Source organism: Lygodium microphyllum, chromosome 3, assembly GCF_053477565.2.
Source record: "Lygodium microphyllum isolate KBCC chromosome 3, Lygodium_microphyllum_v1.1.10, whole genome shotgun sequence".
Classification (NCBI taxonomy): Eukaryota; Viridiplantae; Streptophyta; class Polypodiopsida; order Schizaeales; family Lygodiaceae; genus Lygodium; species Lygodium microphyllum.
In genome coordinates this window covers 133,325,777-133,345,115 of record NC_141137.1, presented here as the reverse complement: position 1 = coordinate 133,345,115, position 19,339 = coordinate 133,325,777, and the positions used below count along the sequence as shown (strand labels likewise).

Here is a 19,339-nt window from a genome sequence, read left to right as displayed (position 1 = left end):
TATCTAAAACCCTATGAAAGAAATAAGCTTATTAGAGTGGTGGGATTCCTTGTATCTTGAGGACCCTATCACCAAGAATATTGCCTCCTACTCTAGGTTCCACAATTGTTGACATCTACTTGGCGTTCTTGTATTCCAACAACACGACCACATATGTACTCTCCATTTCCAACCAAAGTTCTTGATAAGAATGGTGTTACCCATTCAAATGGCTTCTAGAATTTTTGCTAGACATTTTCTTCAACTCTCTCTATTAATATAGATACAAAGGGGGCCTTAACTATGTTTTGATTTGGGTCATTACCTTGTGACCATCTCTTAAAGGCTTACTATAAGATAGTATTATACTTAAAAAGGTTCCCTCCAGTTTAGGGTACATTACTCTTACTAATAATTACTAGTAATGTGGGATCTAAATCTCTAAATTATTTCACTTTGCCATCGAGAAAGTGGTGCTAGCACAATAAGTATAGCACCTCAACATTGATGACACCAATAGAACCTCAACCTCTCTGGCCACAACACCATCTATAAAAGTGCCATTGTAATCCTCTCTAGATCAAGAACTTGTCAAATATGGTGGCATAACTAGGCCTAAAATGTTGATTCCTAAATTACATCAACCTTAACCATGCCATTGGAATTGGTATCAAAGTTATAAGGATGATGAAGAGGCAGAGTTGACCTTCTCTTTCTACCCCTCTTCTTCCACAAATATGCTAGTTTCTCACAAGCCTTCCAAAGATACCCCTTCTTGCCCCACAGAAGAACCACTTCTCATTCTTCTTCTTGTCAACCCTCTCAACAACTACACAAAAGCTTGAACATGTGGAATGCCAACTTGGAATGGCATCCTTCTATATAGTTGCACAAACCAAGCCTCTAGAATAGCATTCCATGGTGAAAAATTAGGACCTTGAATCTTGTCATCGGAGAACATGAAGGTGCGATGAGACTCAATAAATGTAGAAGGTGGAGAGAGATACTCGGGGCACTTATGATCAAAATAGCCCAATCAAGAGTTTAACAGTTCACACACATGGGAAATCAAGAGAGATAAAGAGTGGAGAAACTATAAAGCAAATGTAGTAAAGAGTCACACCAACCAATAGCAAAAAGTGAGAGCATAAAATTGATATAAAGAAAGAACAAATGAGCACAAGAATTTAGGATATAAAAGCAATGGAATCTATAAGATGAAGCACAATATGTGCAATACACTACTAGTAAGTGTTGACACAATATTGATGACCAACATAGCAACACCTCTAGTATTGTCAACAACATTGTAGCTTAAGTGGTTTGAATGTGTGGCTGTGTACATGGGTGCATGAGTTCAAACCTTGGGTACAACCTTGCAGTATCTTTCACATTTCAAGTCTTTCTCCAAAAAAAACACCCCTCTAGTCTCCCTCTCTCCAAAAATGCAAAATGATGCGATGGTACAAGGAGAGTAAGAGGAATATATAGAAACATCAAGATGATACAAGAGAAAATTGCAGAAAAACCCTGAGTAAGCCACTCAACTACCTATATAAGGCACTCCAATGAATTACAAGACATTGTGCCTCAAACCCATGGTACATAGTAAACTAACACAAGTATGGTAGCAATCTCTTGCTTTCTATTGAAATAAGAAAGGGACTCGAGAATAGATAATAAATACCTACCATGGGAGCACCTTGCATCTAAGTCTTTGGGCCAATCAAAGAGTTTATGTAGCCCTATAACCAAAATGTAATCAATAAGAGTAAGCACCACATATATACCTCAAGACATGCATAGAGCTATTCTAGTTAGATGCTTTTGACGCATTCAAGTATTGGCTAAGAATAGAGATAGCATAAGAGCTTTCAAGTCATGTTCATTGAAGGATGAAGCATCCAAATCCCTTGTTATTGTAACTATTTGGTCTAGTGGGTTGGCCACCACCAACACAATATCTTTAGGGAAGAATTGGTTCAGTAACTAAAGTGCACATGTTTACTAGTATGGTTCAAAAACACCAATTGATTAATGCACATCTCCATGCCCAATAAATATAAAAACTAACCAATGTCTCATGTCAAACATAGACTTAAATTGTGTCTTAATGAAAGAAATTTTGAAGTATCTGAATCTATGATATCTAAATCATCTACCTGCAAAATCACATAGCAAACCCCCTTTGAAGAGTGATAAATGTCAATATTTAGGTTATTAGAAGAAGGATTGGATGGACAAAGGAAAAAGTGGTCCTTGAGAAACTTTTATATTTGATGGTAGCTTGCTTCAATTGTATAAAAAGATTTACATTAGTGAAATACTTAATCCTCATGGCCAAAATTTGAGAAGCATGGTGATTGAGCCATGTAGACCTCTTTTTCCAAGTAATCATTCAAAAAAGCACCCATCACATCCACCTAATAAATGGGCCAACTACGATCAACATTAGACATGAGAGATCAATGGTGTGAGCAAATTTTTCTTCATATGCAAGCAAAATACTATAGATGCATGGCCTACAATTGTGAGAAGCTCTTCATCCACATAATCAACATAAAATCATCCTTCACATCCATCTAATAAACAAGCCAAATGTGATGGCAATAAAAACATGCATTGAGTACAGGTAGCAAATGTTTCTTCATAATCTATGCTTTTTCTTTTATCTAAAACCATGTATCACTATTCTTGTCTTGTACTTTTGCCAAGTGCAATCTCATTTTAGCTTCATGTCCAAATTTGACCTCATCCCAATGGCTTTCTTGTGATGAGGAAACTCCTCCAAGGTCCAAGTTCCCTTACATTTAATACTTCCAAAGTAGTTTTCTATGGAGATGGCCCATTATGAGCCAACTATGAGCTACATAATCTACCATGAAGATAAATTCATAGGAATCTAGGATGGGGAGTCACTCAAGTTGAGCTAGGATGCTCATGCTAGAAGTTAAAATTTTGTGGGAGATAAGCTCACCACCATTGTCACTCCTTGGTGTTTCTAGTTAGTCACTAAGCATAACCATGTAACAAGCAACTAAGTATTGAAATGCATAAAATTTTTGCTTTAAGAAATAGTTCTACATATTGAATACATAAAATTTTTGCTTTCTACATATGGTGAGAATAGTTATCGACAAATAAAATGTGTGGGAGATAAGCTCGCCACCATTGTCACCCTTGGTGTTTCTAGTTAGTCATTAAGCATACCCATGTAACAAGCAACAAAGTATAGAATTGCATAGAATTTTTGCTTTAAGAAATAGCTCTACATATGGAATGCATAAAAATTTTGCCATTTATGTATGCTCAAAATAGTTATCAACGAATACAAAGAGCAATTCTAGGAGCATTACAAATGATTGCTTGACTAAGATCACAGTGAATCAATCTCAAATGGTCCTCCACTCAATGGATAGCTCATGGAAAAGGAATTTGGTATTGTTACAAAGAGCAATTCTAGGAGCATTACAAATGATTGCTTGACTAAGATCACAGTGAATCAATCTCAAATGGTCCTCCACTCAATGGATAGCTCATGGAAAAGGAATTTGGTATTGTTTTCCCAACAACTAACATTGTTTGCTCACATCACAAGCTAGTTTTAGGCATGTGAATTGTTAACTAGTTTATGCCTAGACACCTTATAACGAGAGCCATGGAAATAATGCCAAGGGTGCCCTATGTTGAAAGGAGCTATACTAGTAGCTAAGCCATGAACCTGTGAAATTTAGAGCATTTAGCAATTGTTTTTTAAAAAGATTCATGATATCATATAGAGGTCATTAGGTTGTATCTCACCTCAAGCTATTACCAAAGAGCTACAAAAGCCAATAGTTTCAACAATAAGCTCAATTGTGGACATGTGGTAAAGAAAAAAATTCTCCCCAAGAGGCCAAGTTAATAGACACTAAAAGAAGACTCACACCCAACTAGGAAGCCAAGAAAACAATATCAATCATAGCAAGATTTAAGCCCTTGACAATGTCAAAGTTGATTGCACAAAGAACTTAAATCTTGGCAAAGGAGTTTTGGCCACATTGAACAAATCCATTTGTAAGCCATTACGAGATGAAGATATCTTGAATAGGGGCCATATCCATGATCCACTTGACCCCGTGTGTCATAAGGAGGGATAAGTGAACTTCTACTTGCTAGAGACTCCTTAAACCGATGCTCATGAAGCTTGCTTTTAAAGGAGGGAAGATGATCCTAAGGATTGAAGTCCACCAAAGGTCTAGTTAATAATCAAGCATCCTTGCAACTATAAAGAAGGGCATTAACTATGATCCATGTCCATTTCCTGCATGTCTTCATATGCCATGATGGTCACCCTATTACAAGGTGTGAAATTAGTGTTGCCACTCTACCTCCATTGGGTTACCATCACTAAATATGACAAATATCCAAGAAAGAAACTTGGGTTGATTTTCCTTGGCCTTTGAGTGACACTTTCCAAACGGTCTACCTTTTGGTAATGCTAGCAAAACCTGTTTGCCTTTAGGATATTGTTTTCTCCCTACTTGATATTTGATTAGAAACTTACTCTATGAATCACTAGCCTCCTTAATTTTGTTGCTCTCCCCACTCCATTGCTCTCATTACTATGAAGTGGATACAAAGTCCCCCAATGATGTGGATAACATAATCTTTTTATGTACTTCATCAATAACCTTGCAAACATGATCTTTTTATATACTTCGTCAAACAACCTTGCAAATAGCAAGAATTGAGATTATAATGTGATTTACTAAATGAAGTGAAAATTCTTGAAACCAACTTTTTAAGAAATAAATTTAGTTGGTTATCATTTGACTTTGAAGGGCTTGTGTTGGTGATTTCAACAAGTAATCATTAACACTTGGCTAACTTGACTTTCAAGTCGTCCTTTTTTGTGATCTTAGGCTCTATGAGCTCATGATTGAAATTTTCATGGGATATGTAATTACAAGCAAGATAGCACTCAATCAAGTGAGCCAATGCTTAGATGCAAGGTCACACTGTCAAAGTGAGAACTAAGACACCTTGAATAAAATAATCGAAGTCGCTTTAAGAAGAATCACTACAAGTGCAAAGGACTTGGTTGATGCTTTTCAATGAATGTGAGTTCAATTGAAACAACACTCGTAGGTCTCTCAAGTGTGAGGGCCTTAAGTTCTCATATGATGTCATCTCTTTGAGTAGCACCACATCTTAGCCAACACCACAAGGACTTGTGTGGAGAAATGGGCAACTCAAATTTTGGAACAACATGCTACAATAAGGGCCTACAAGAAGTGTGAAGAGGAAGTGGTCAATAAACTCTAATAGAAAAGCACATAAGAATACACAAAATCCACTAGTACTAGCAAAAAAAAGAAATTATTCATCAAGACAAACCTCACCCTAAAACTTGTAGCAACACCCTTGGGATGAAAACTAAAGAAAATGTGATTACACCCCAATCATACCCCTCTACAATCTTTGATCATATCCTTCACATGTGTGGTTCACTCCCCTAGATGCAATTATATTTCAAAAGCAAAATGGAATACATTCCATCAACCTCCTCCTCTGGTGCACCATACTTTGATATACAAACTAAGTTTATCATATTAGTTAAGAATACAACCTTGTGAATCAAAACATAATTCATGAAAATTTAATGACTCAATTGCATTCTAATGCATGAACTATCACACAGTGTAATGCAATATACAATATATCATATCAAGAGTTGTTTGCGTTGGAGCCATAATTATGACCCACCCACATTGAATGCAATACTAAAGTGGGACAATGTTGAAACAAGTCTACACAATGTGACTCAAGTCATGTAAGGTATGAGAGATTATTCATGTGCACTTCTACAAACTACCTATGTGAGCTATGTCATATCAATACATATTCCTCGTGCTTAACCTATCATATGGTTGGCATTTGTACTAGTCAACTCATGTGAAACATAACATGTGTTTATAAAGTGTTGATATATCCTCAGCGTGACAACGCAAAAGACCTTAGAACATGTAACAAGACAACCATTGAGTCGTCAAGTATGCAATGATTTTAATATCAATTTATATGTGCTTGCACAAAATACCTTTTAATTAAATAATGACATTTGGCTAGCTAAAGGGGAAACGTATTGCTAACACTAGGTTACACTAAAGTACACTTACGAATGTCCTATTTTCAATGCTAGTAACACAAATTCATGTGTGACTATCGAAACAAATATGATTGAAAGCACAATGGATATGAAAATAATCCAACTTATGTATCTAGGTTGATGGTGAGCTAAAAGGATACAATTTTTATGTAGCCTATATGCATCTAATTAAGGATCTCATAAAATTATAGGGCCAAGTAAAAAATTGAGCTTAAGGTTGTATGTGAAGGTTGTGAACCCTAGCATCCATAGCTAAATAATGTTTCAGATAAACCATCTAAAGCAAAGGAATGGAATTAAAGCCTGAAACGCTATCTTTTGGTAGCCTTTTGTTTTTTGTTCAAAAGAAGAGTTTCAAGCTACGTACTTCAGTTAGCTTCTAGTTTTCCTCCCCTTTCTCTTTGGTGATTGCTTAGAAACCTTGGCCTTACTAAAACTTTATGTTAGTAAGGGCTGTGAGGATCGAAAGTATATAAGACATGCAAATGGTAAAGGACCAAGTAATAGACGCACTTCTAACTTTTTGATAGGGGTATCAAAGAAGCGGCGTTGCTTGCGTGTGACTGGTTACACACAAAAGGCGACAGCCAATGGCGATTTCTCTCTTCCAACATTCTCACTAGTCACAAATTTCCATCAACCGCTCTCAGAAGTCCAAGCAATACCCAATGCCGGAAAGGGTAAACGATATCACTGCTTTATGTATTAACAGTGATCCCTCGTTTCATCCTTCTAACACTTCAGCCCCCATCTCCAGTTAACCAGGAGGTCTTCATACCAGTCAAAATGGCTCAGACCAGGCCTTCAGCCCCCCATCACACATTAGTACTTCAAACAACCCTCCAGTTGAAATGACTCAGACCAGGGGTCTTTCTAAAGGAACTCAGCATCAAAGCAAAGCTCAAGCTCTCTCTCTCTCTCTCTCTCTCTCTCTCTCTTTCGTTGTAGCAGGTAATATAACATTGTACAAGGGATTCTTGAATAGTTATAGGCATAACCCATGTCATCTTGCTTACAAAAACTAGATATCTATCCTTCCCATTCGTATGGTGCCCTGTCAACCACAAGATAGTCTCCACGGATATCCTTGGCAACCCGTATTTTTTCGTCCAAATATACAGATTCAAACCTGTTTAGCGAAGGAAAGACGAATATTACTCATTTCCATAGTGAAGTGTTCTGTATAACTAGACGATTATCACAAAGAGATCCAATGAAAACTTCGAAGAAAACACAACAAAGTGGAAGAGAAACGAGCATAATTATTGTGCAGAGGTTAAATCAAGAGGACTGCCCAAAGAACATGAGGCCAACAAGATGTCTCACAAGTTCTTTTTGAAACTGCTTCGCCTTCGGCACCAGATACAGGACTACTTCCAAGAGCTCAGCTATTACTGTTCAACAATGTGTTGTAGTGGCGATGACATTAGGCCTGGAAGATTGTGTTTAACAGTCGGCAGTATCCAAGGCCAACCAGTTGCGATTCTGTTTGACAGCAGCTCAGTGTAACTGGTGATCGATATATTTGTGAAGTCGTACCGGGATTACCTTGACAGCTTGATTATTTTGCAGAGATAGTGATTGGAACCCTAGGTCTATATGCATATGGTTCACCTTGTCTTAAGACCAGTTCCCATCACGCCTAAACAATTAGCAGTTTAGACCTATATGCTAATGGTTCACCTAAAAAGCATGATGGGAACTGGTCTTAAGACAAGGTGAACCATATGCATATAGATCTAGGGTTTAGGCATTCACTGCAATTAGCAATAGGCTTCAACAAACAAGAGCAAGACTACATGTAGCGACCAAAAGCAAGTTCAAATACAAAACTAAATCAGATTAATTATATAAAAATTAGGGCTTACAGACATGTACACTCTCTTTACATGTATACTCACCATCCTTGACCAAAGGGTGGGACAGGAATACTCCAACCAGATCCACGCAATGAAGCACTTATGAACCTAACCACACAACCAAAAAAGATCCTAAGTTTCCACATAATGAACATGTACTTAAAGACTCCCTTTAACAAAATCTTACGAAATATGTATTACAGACCTGAAATTCACTCTTTGAGGAGAAACCACCTCAATTGTTGAGTTTACGACAAACGCTCCATTAGGAGGAAATGTGATCACATTATTCAGCCTTCCTCCTCTAACATCAATGACCTGCCTACTTTCAAAGTGAAACTGAGTTTAATATCCAAACCCACCATAAACGAAAAGAAAGAAATATGGCTAAAAGAACAAAAACTAACAACAATTAGGCTAGCTATGTTTTCAACATGCTTCCAGACAAAGAAATAATTCATCATAAGTTCCTTGCACCACAAAATAAGGTAGGATCTGGAGACTGAAAACAAATCAGTAACTTTGTAGCTTTATAAACAGAAGTATATGTTGGGCAGGAATGGAACACATAAATGGTCATTCTTCTAGCACCAATGTGCTAGTTACAAAAAAGTCATCATCTTTCAAAACCACTTTTGGCCAACCCTGCATTTAAAACACGTCAGGGTAACAAGCTGTCTGTTTGACACCCAATTTGGAAGCAATGTAGACAGATATAGGACACCATTCCACCAGTTCCAATCAAGGTTGCCCAAATTTGAAGCACCCTCTTATATCTTCACTTCGGCTAGTGCAACTGCCTATTTTGCTAAATTTTCCCTCCTATACATCTATGAATAGAGACAGGAAGCCATGGTGCAGGTTGATGGCTGGATGAAAAGAAAAAGCATAGCTAGAACCATTATGTCTGTACTCACAAGATCTACAGCAACACACATTTTCAAACAAGGAGCATAGTTGAATGTATTAATAGATTTGCTGTTGGACTATCACATTCTCCCAGTTGAACCAACTTTTATACAAGCTTTGAACTATTAAAACCACCAGCTGTCGCAAGCATATTACCGTCCTCTTCTAGGAGTTCAGTGTGGTCAACAAGAACATTTAACCCCAATTGTGCAAATAAATGCCTGCTATAAAGCCTATAACAGTTCTCTTGACCAAGTCCTTGTACTTTGCATGATTGTGCTGACCAAGGAAAACCTCGATACAAATCACAAACGTAGGAAGCACCACGATTCTCAAGTGGACCCACACTACTTTCATAACAACCAAGCCTTCTCATTGTAGCCAAGACCACACATGAAACCAATGTGGACTTCTTAGCAGTGAAATCACAAACACAAACTGCATTAGATGAGGCTGGAGCAACTTTGTTGTGTTAGATATGCTCAATGCCCCACCATCATAAGGTGCCACAAGTGATACATGGTGACCATAGTTGTAAGGACCCCATTATGAGGAGAAGCCATGTGTGAACCACAACATTGGTTGGGTCCTAAATTTTATGTCAAATGAGCTCTATGTAACTAGATGACAAAAAGGTGGCCTTCGTGGGTCTATTCTTTGGGTTAGATAAAGTAGTTAAGTTGGTAGTAACTCAAGGCACATTGCATCAGTTACGAGATGTGGGAGTTATCAAGGGCCCCCTACCTTGGGGTCCTTGGGTATGGAAGCAACCCTTGTTGGGGGTCTCAAGGGGGCCGCTCACCCCTCAACAAGAGTTCAAGGGTAACACCTCCAACCTAACGATAAAGAGAATATTCCTCCGTCAATTAGGGAAGGTTCATAAGATGGGAGGTCCGGCCACGCCAACCTGAGCACCTTCCTAGGCTAGCTTTAAAAGGGAGATCCATCCAAAGCCATTACTGATCCATCTCTTATACAAACAGAGTTCTTCCAGCTAGCCTAAAGCTTTGCATCTATCATTTGTCAAAATCGCCATCTAAGCTTCACAGTGGAAGTGCACAAATGAATAGAACCTTTACATTCAACTTGTTTGAAATCAAAAGCTCGCATTGAAGACGCAAAGAGGAATGCATCATGCAAAAAAAAGTAACCAATCTATAGGGAAGCATAAAAAAGCAAGGCCAAATCATGCAAGTATTATAGGCATGGGAACTTGGAGGTGATAAAAATGGTTTGTGTAGGATTTTGTTAAAAAATAAATAGAGAGACTTGTGAGAATCTGTCTAGAAATAGCTCGTCAATTATTAGGATTTTTTAGTCTAGTTTTTTTCTTTGCTAGACATAAATTCGATCGATTATGTGTCAAAAGATAACGTACCAACGAGACAATAGGGTTTGAGGGGAGGAACACGGAATGAACTCCGCAAACATGGAGAAGAGAAGAGAAGAGAGAAGAAACTCTGATGAATGGAACGATGATCTAAATCATGGAGTGAATGTGATACAAGGGAACAAGGGTGCCGTAGCACAAGGAAGATGATGAAGATAGCCACAAACCACGAACTGCAATGACCTCCTCAAGGGGTGTGAGAGTAGTGGAGAGGCTAGAGAGAAGAGGTGACAGAATGAATGAATCAACCATGAGGAATGAATGAGAGAGTGGCCTGTAAATAGGCGCAATCAATCTAGGGTGGCACCCCTTTTTGGGGCTGCAAACCCTAAACGCAAACCCTAAATGCAAAACGTAGAAACGCAAAAATACAAACTACGAGTGAAGGGTAAAGGGTTTCTCAACACCCCCCCTCAGGCCCAAAAAGGAAAAGAAGAGAAGAGTGAGGTGGAGATGGAATGCTACATGCTAAAGAATGTTCATGTAGTAGGTGCCACTTGGACAATGTCTCTCGTGGGAAAATTGTTTACTTGCCCAAGCACCCTAGTACAAAGATGATGAAAACATGAAATGCAAAGGAGAAATATTGGACTTTGTGTGGTGCTAAGAACCATAAGGATATGCCCATACTCAATCTCGAGAGTTGGCTCCATGCTAACCAAGTGACCAAGGCAAGAAGAAGAGGAGAAAGAAGATGTAGAAGATCCCTAAGATCCAAGATTTCCACCTGAAAGGTAACCTACAGTAAAGAACAGTAGACAGAGTGAACTGGAGAACCCAAAACCATAGTGACAGGAAACGGCCGGAACGGCCCCCTGGCACGTGGAATCGCCGTCCCCGGAATGTATCCGTCATGGACCGCATTTCCAAATGATGGAACTTTCCATGTCCCGTTTCAGACACGGAACACAACAAGGAACGCGTTCCCTGTCTGAAACGGAACAAGGAACGCCACGTGGCAGGCAAAACTTACCTGCGCCCAGTCGCCCGCATTTTGCTTCCGCTTGGGCCCAGTTCGCCTACTCCTGCCTGCGCGCAATTCGCGTTCTACTCCCGCCCAGACTCCTGTCCTGGCCTGCGTCCTGCTCCCGCCTGCATCCTGCCCCCAGCCACCTTCATTCTCTTCCTTCTTCTTCTTTCTTCTCTTCCTTCTCTTCCCTCTCTTCCTTCTTCTTTGTCTTCTTTCTCCTCCCACCTCCAACCTCTTCCTTCTCTTCCTTCTTCTTTCTCTTCTTTCTCTTTCTTCTCTTCCTTCTACCTTCTCTTCAGTTCTCCCTTCTCTTCTTCCTTCTTCCTTGAACCTTCTTCCTTCTCTTCCTTCTTCTCCTCTTCTCTTGAGTCTTCCTTCTAAGTTCTTTTCCAAGTTCCAAGTTCTCTTTTCTTTTTCTTCTCCCTTTTCTCCCTTTCCCTTCTCTCTCGACTCTTGAGTGAGTCTTGACTCTTGAGCCTTCTCCCTTCTCTCGAGCCTTCAATTTTCAGCCTTCAATTTTTCCTTCTCTCGACTCTTGAACCTTCAATTTTCAACCTGAAATCATAAATGGCTTCATCTTCCCACCCCGCTCATCAGATTGGTGGTCGAGGAAGAAGGTCTCATGATTGGTCATGGTGGGAAGAAGTAAATGCTGACCGCCCTTTGAGTGGTGGAAGATCTCGACCATGGACTTGCAAGCTTTGCCCATACAAGCGAACTAGTGGAGCAAACAAGGTAATCCATTGAGCCAAGCATTTGTATTTCAAATTTTTATTGATTTTAACTTTTCAAAGTTACTTAAATATTAGAATATGGACTACCAATTGCCACTTGTTCCATTTTAATATTTATGCATAATCAGGTCCGAGCTCATCTCCTACATGAGCCAAATTCAGAGATGCAGTTTTGTCCAAATCTGACCTTGGAGAAATAAAGGGAGCTTCGTGACCGTGTAGTAGGTCAACAAGCTTATCTTGCATCTAGACCACGATGTGTTGCAGTTGACCCTGCAACTTTTGTGACACCATCCCCATCAGATGTATCTAGAGCAGTGTCAGTATCAGGAAGTGCTACCTCCACACCTACTGCAGGCATTGCATCGGCCATGGCATCAACAACGCCATATGTTGCACATAGACAAAGCACACTTGATGCTAGTTGGGATCCCAAGAAGAAGGAAGAGGTGGATACATCAGTGGCACGCTTTTTTTATCATGACCACATTCAATTTCATGCAGCCAAGTCAGAGTATTTTAAATTGATGTGCAAGAAGATTGGTGAGTATGGCCCTTCGTATGTACCTCCATCATCAGAGACCTTACGCACCACTTTGCTCGACAAGGAAAAGCGCCTTGTTGAGTAAGCAGCAGTGACTAGAAAGAGCATGTGGGCTAAAAATGAAGTTTCCTTGATTACTGATGGTTGGAGTGATACACGCAAGCGATCCATTTATGGTATGGTTGCTTATTCTCGTGGAGAAATGTATTTCATATATTCACATGATGCATCGGGAACAGGAAAGTCACCAGATGTACTTGCAGCAAAGTGGGTTACAAGTGTTGAGCTTATTGACCCAGAGCATGTTGTGGGATTTGTTGCAGATGGAGAGCCTGCAAATAGGACAGCAGGTGCTATTATTCAAGGATATTATCCGCATATCACAGTTTCATATTGTATGGCTCATTGCTTGAACAACCTACTAAAGGATATTGGTAACCTGTCATGGATTGCACCTGTCATAGAGCAAGGAGCTCAAATGGTTAGCTTTGTTTTGAATCACTAGTTTCTTCTCCATCACTTCTCTTTGCGGTCGAAGAAGACACTTTTAAAATACTCTGATACCAAATTTGCCTTTAACTTCTTGATGCTAGGCAGGTTAAGAGAATGCAGTGGTGCCTTGAGGCAGTTATTTCTTAGTGATGAGTTTATCTCATCAACATTGGCAGATACTCCTACAAGTATCTTATACTTGGAGAAAGCAAATAACTCCACTTTTTGGGATGATGTAAAGCGGATAGATGCTATGGTATCACCCATTGTACATTTATTGAGAGTTATGGATGCTATGCAACCTTGCATTGGCAAGGTATATAAGGCTATGGACAGGCTGAATGAAAAGTTGCAGGAGTTGGCACCAAATGATGAGGCGTATGAGAAAATACACCATTTAATTGTGACGAGGTGAAACTTCTTTAGCTCACCCATGCATGCAGCTGCATTTGTTGTGGATCCTAAGTTCCAGAGCAAGGGTCAGGAGAATGACACTAAGGTTATGGATGCATGGAGACTTATATTGTCTCGTCTAGTGTCTGATCATGGCACTAGACGAAAGATCAAAGATCAGCTTTCATGTTATAGGACCTTTCAGGGTTCTTTTGGTTGTGGGGATGCGCAGGAGGATCGCTGTAAGATTAGGGCAGCTTTGTGGTGGGAGGACTATGGTTCGAATGGTCTTAAGTTGCAGCAACTAGCCATCCGTATTTTGAGTCAGTCAGTTAGCTCCTCTTGTTTGGGGCAATTGTGGAGTACCTACGCTCACATTGCTTCAAAGAAGAGGAACCGTCTTGGTGTGGAGAGAGCAAACGATCTAGTATTCGTTAGTGCTAATTTGAGGATGTTATGTAGCAGTATGACAACAAAGCCTGATCCATTCACAAAGTGGGAGATGCAACAAGAAGAGGAGACACATGCTAATGTTGAGGGAGATACAGCAATTCATGGTACACATGATGATGAGGCTGGCACTTCAGAAGTGGCTAGAGCAGCCTCAGATCATGATCATGATCTTTGATTTAGCTTACTTATCACGAGTCTCATGATACATGAGTCATGACACATTTACATTATATATGATATTATGATCATTGATGACACTGTGACACTTGGGCTGTTGACAGTTGTGCCATGCTGATATTATATTTGTACTTGAGTCTTGCAGTCTTGCAGTTGCCCTTTGGGCTATTTTGGCATGCCGCATTTTGCTTCAGTCTAAAGATTAGACTTTATATTTGTAGTCTTTTTTGGAGCAATGAGCATGTTCTTTCAAAGATTAGACTTCAATTTTATATTTGTAATCTTTTAAGTTTCTTGGCAATGGTACCATAAACATGTTCTTTTAGCTTAGACTTTAAAGTTTAGTTCATTGTTCATTGTTTTATCATTTATGATTTTTGGCATATGTATTATGGATTTTATTATTTATAATTGAATAGCTTACCTCTTGAGCCTTGTAAGTTGCAATTCAATTTCTAATGAGTAGTTTTAGAATAATGCATGATATCTTAAAGTTAAAACTTAAAATGATTTGTCCTTGTGGATTATATACCTTGGTTTTAAGTTTTAACACTCCAGAGTCCACATGGATTATAAGTGAAATATATTTAAAAAAATTCATGAATTTTGATTTTTTAAATGTTGTTCCCGTTCCCTAGGTTTGCCGTTCCCGTCCCCGTTCCCCGTTTCATGTTTCTATGCCCAAAACTCAACCTTAGGAGAGAAGCCACTAGCTCCGTTCATCCATGTAAGAAGAAATATGAAGGCCTCCTCACCGAGTCACGGCTGAACCTCCAAGGCCCCAATCTAAGTAGATTCTCGAGATCCTGGATATCAATAGGTGAGATGACTGTGGAAGGAAGCCATCCCATCCAAGGATAGAAGAAGAGGGTAAAAGGCCTCTGCCAAGGTGTGCGAAGGATTGAGCGGTAGATGGGGATCCCCTTTAAAACCGGAGAAACAGAAGTCCCCCTCCTCTGAAGTCGCAGTAGATGTAGATGTCCCCTCGGAGAGCAAAGAAAGATCATCTCTCTTTGAATCCCCCTCTGAGATAGATAAGGAATTCAAAAACTCATGGATCACAAACTCTGGAATGTCTGAGGATGAAGAAAGTGCCACCGGTCGTGCCGAAGAAGATATCTGGGGTGGTGAAGAACTCCAAGAGGTGGCCTCTCAAAACTAAGTAGGCGAGGGTGGAGAAGGGTGGAGAAGGGTGGGACTCGTACTGAGCAATGAGTGGACAACAGCCGCTACTTCTTAATGGAGCAGACCGAGAAGCCAAAAAAGAGGAAGGAGTCGAGCAACCAGTCTCTCGAAGGATCGGACCGACGAGCAGACGATATCAAACAATCACTATCTCTCGATGGAGCGAACTACAGAATCGTGGATTGTGGTAGCCTCTGTTCTCGAAAATAGGTGGGAAAAGAATACCGCTAGCATTGCGAAAATCTCCAGGAGGCCGTAGCGCCAATCAATCCTCCATGTGCTCGAAAGGACTTAGTATGCATCGGATGCGTCTTATTGCCTTAAGCATAGTACTCTGACAACCGATGCAAAACGATCTCTGTGGCCCAGAAAGAAGAGGTGGCACAAAGGAGTCTCTAGTGGAAGATGCATATACTCCGGCGGGATGGGGAGCAAAGGTCGAAGTCGGCAATCTTCAGTGGAATGACCATTCGTGCTACAATAGAAGCACCCAATAGTCTAGTCATCTATTGGTAAAGAAGCTGTGGATACCAATGTGCCTTGCTGAAGAAGGAAGAGGTTAGCCATGAACCATGAATCGCAATGTCCGCTTTCAGGGTTGGGAGAGCAATGGAAGGGCTGGAAGCGAGCTATCAGTGGGAGGAGAATGCGACCAACAATAAGAGATTGCAACTAGTAGAAAAACGCAGATGAGGAAAGAAAAAGACTAAAAACGTAAGCTACAAGAAAAAAAAGACTAAAAACGCAGGAAAAAACCAATAGTAACAGCCAACATGCTATAATCAGCTCCGAATAGTGTGTGATAGGCTGAATATAGGTGTCAAACTGTCGTAGACAGCAATGGCCAGCTTGGACCACGATGTCCTTCACATCCGAGGTGTGAGCAACAAGCTAAAATACCTGAAATCAGCAAAAACGAGATTGTTTTTTTGAATGGAGAGTGATCAGCAACAATTGCTCTACTGTAAACAACTACAAACTGCCGGTGGAAGGCTACAAACACGTGCCAGACTATAGATGACAACAAGGGACAGTTGAGACTGTGATATCCTCCGCAAAAGGGGTGTGGGCAACAAGCTGAAAATACCTAAAACCTACAAAAACGAGATATTAATGCAGCAGAAGAAGAAGAGAAGTGGATGCCGAACCCACCACCGGTCTTTGCCATCACTGGAGTGGAGGACCTTTGCCGTTGTTTGAGCAGATCCAGCTCTGATACCATGTCAAAATATGACGTACCAATGAGATAGTAGGGTTTGTATGAAGAAACACGGAGTGAACTAGACAAACATGGAGAAAAGAAGAGAAGAGAGAAGAAACTCTGATGAATGGAATGATAAAGATCTAAATCATGTAGTAAATGTGATACAAGGAAACAAGGGTATCGTAGCACAAGGAAGATGATGAAGACAGCCACGAACCACGAACCGCAATGACCTCTTCAAGGGGTGTGAGGGTAGTGGAGAGACTAGAGAGAAGAGGTAACGGACTGAATGAATTAGCCATGAGGAATGAATAAGAGAGTGGCCTATAAATAGACACAGTTAGTCTAGGGTGGCGCCCCTTTTTGGGGCTGCAAATCCCAAACGCAAACCCTAAAAGCAAAACGCAAAAACACAAAAACACAAACTGCGGGGGTGAAGGGTTTCTCAACATTATGGAGACTAACAGTTGTAGAAAAAGTCATTGAAGAATCGATAGTGACTACTAACTAGAGGACTAAATGACTTTTACCACTGTCTTACATGTATACAAAAAAATATTGTCCCTCCCCCCTCATCAAAGCCTAGTTTGTATCTAGCTCTATATCCTACGCATGATCATGTCCATTTCCGTCCCAAGTTGCTAAACCAACCTATAGTAAATAAAAGGGTAGTAAAAACTTTAACTATTACATATTCAACACTTCAAATGGAGCAAGTAAGCTCTTGCATAGTTGCAAAATTTCACCTAGACACCAAAACAAATTGGCCCAAAAACTTTGAGCCCCTAGTGATATTTCTAACTAATTCCATGAACATTAGCTACAAAAGATAGAAATTGGGATTTTTTAAATCCAATAGCATATGACCACCATCCTGCAAAGACAAACCTTGATCTTTGCACAACAATTCTGAAACATGATCCCAAAGTGCAAGACAACACTCTACAATACAACCAATAGTACGCCACATGGCTTGTAGTGCTTACAAGCAATCAATCTTGTTCGCAATTGCAAGAAACAATCCTCTTGATGGCCAAGACAATCTTGTCTCGCCTAGGCACAGCCATGATTAATATAATTACAATAGCCAAGATATACCAACATCCCCCCACTTGAACAGCCATGATCTATTTAAAACAAGCACTACCCTTAGAGTAGCCACAACAACTCTCCAATGTGATGCATGTGGAAACAACATTGACACGATTCTTGTGTAGGAAAAATGAGTTCTAGCCTTTAAAAGTAGAGCTTTACTATGTCCAAATAAAAATTTGCAACTTTATGAGAAAGAGTTGCTTGCTGCAATTCATGCTCTTTCCACTTGGAAACACTACCTACTTGGGGCTGCTTTTCATTGTAAAAATAGATCACCAAACTCTACAATATTTTCTTGCTCAATCTAAGTTGCCCGAAAAGCATATACAATGGACCACCTTTTGATTTTGCATTTCACTTTTAAATTGTGCATGAGGAGGGTGTCCATAGCATATCATCATATGCTAGATTGCTATGAAAACAAAATATGGAGAGGACAAGGACTTTGCTAGATTCTATGATCTGTCATCAAGCACCATGAGCATGAGGTCCTTGATATGTATTTGGTAAAGCATAATATTGGGCATATCGCAAGGAATGGTTGCCAGAGAACCACGTGTTCAAGTAACCTCAGCATTGCAGAAAAACGCTTGCCTGTCGCAATGTATCAAAATTGTGACTGTGTGTGGCAATGTTCTAGAGTCACACTCTGTGTGCACGTTCATTCTATGCCTTAGGAGAGCATTCATGACAGAAGGCAATAAGTGGATAGTACCTGGAGGATGTCGCGGGCCTCAGTACCAAACAAGTGAGCCTTTTCGATGATGAACAGCTGCTCCTTCTCGGTAGTCCAGAGCATTCGCCAAGTGGCAGATAGGGATTCGTGACTGGTGGTAACGCTGTCAGCGCCAAGGGTAGCAAGGGCGTCGATGGCCCGGATGATTCGAGAGCGCGCGGCGGGGTCGCGCTGGGTGGCGAGGCCTCTCTGCTGGTCTGAGATGAGCAGGAGGAGGTCGTCGCGGGCAAGCGAGGCTTCCCCCGATGCAGACGCCACGCTCCGGGATGATGATGGAGGAGGAGGACGAGAGGAAGGGGGGCGAAGCAAGCATTGTTTCTTCTCGCTCCTTCCCCTGAAGCGCCCTGCGGGTGCTAATAGTAAGCTTGATCGTAGCACTGCATTGTTCCTCAAGACTACAGTTCCCGGGGCTAGCTCCATCTCCCTCCGTCCCCCCCTTCGGCTTACACGCCTTTTTATCCGCTTAGCTAGGCTAGATATAGCCTAGCTTAAAGGCCCTTATTACTCTTTTGTTAGAGGGAGCTCGTTAACGTACTTCGCGTGTGGTTGATATCATTGTGAAGCTCACAAGGTTTCGCCCTGCTCGTTTCACATTTTGTGAGCAAGAAGAAGCAATTGTACTATCCCTTTGTTACAAGAGAAAAGAAACCATGCATACCCCTCCCTCCCTCTCCCTCTCCCTCTCACTCTCTCTCACATGTACGTATATGATAAACAAACTTACAATTCTCTCTTCTACATGTTTGTTCAACTAGAATTATCTTCTTATGTAAACTTTTTACATGTCATATTAATTTAGGATTTTAAATTTATATATTGATTTTATTATGTAAGTCCAATTGTGTGCTTTCTCCCTTTTGTTTCATAATGATTGCTTTGCTTATTTAATGTGTGATGCATTCTCTCTCTCTCTCTCTCTCTCTCTCTCTCTCTCTCTCTCTCTCTCTCTCTCTCTCACATACTACATGTTTATATGGATGTGTACAATAGTGTGTTTCCCTCCCCTTTTCTTTTTCATAATGATCGTTTTAATCTCTTTGTGTGTGTGTTCTCTCTCTTTGTAAGCTC

General features: G+C 40.4%; 1 protein-coding gene across 1 annotated transcript; it reads right to left on the bottom strand.

Moving 5' to 3' along the window:
- Nucleotides 1–6,479: 6,479 nt before the first annotated feature.
- LOC148038922 (Plastid-lipid associated protein PAP / fibrillin family protein) lies at nt 6,480–18,763 on the bottom strand. The gene is made up of 4 exons (XM_087674805.1): nt 18,251–18,763; nt 8,195–8,307; nt 8,032–8,097; nt 6,480–7,259 (listed from the first exon to the last, which is right to left on the bottom strand). Exons 1-4 carry the CDS (start codon nt 18,689–18,691, stop codon nt 7,160–7,162), a joined length of 720 nt encoding a protein of 239 aa, XP_087530931.1. The 5' UTR covers nt 18,692–18,763; the 3' UTR covers nt 6,480–7,159.
- Between the last annotated feature and the right edge of the window lie 576 nt (nt 18,764–19,339).

Excerpts from the sequence above, each read along its gene's own strand:
- LOC148038922 (XM_087674805.1), bottom strand. The coding sequence starts at position 18,691 with ATGGAGCTAGCCCCGGGAACTGTAGTCTTGAGGAACAATGCAGTGCTA. Across the intron at positions 8,098-8,194 it reads CCTCAAAGAGTGAATTTCAG|GTTCATAAGTGCTTCATTGC; the intron begins GTCTGTAATACA and ends TTGTGTGGTTAG. Across the intron at positions 7,260-8,031 it reads CCACCCTTTGGTCAAGGATG|GTTTGAATCTGTATATTTGG; the intron begins GTGAGTATACAT and ends TTCGCTAAACAG.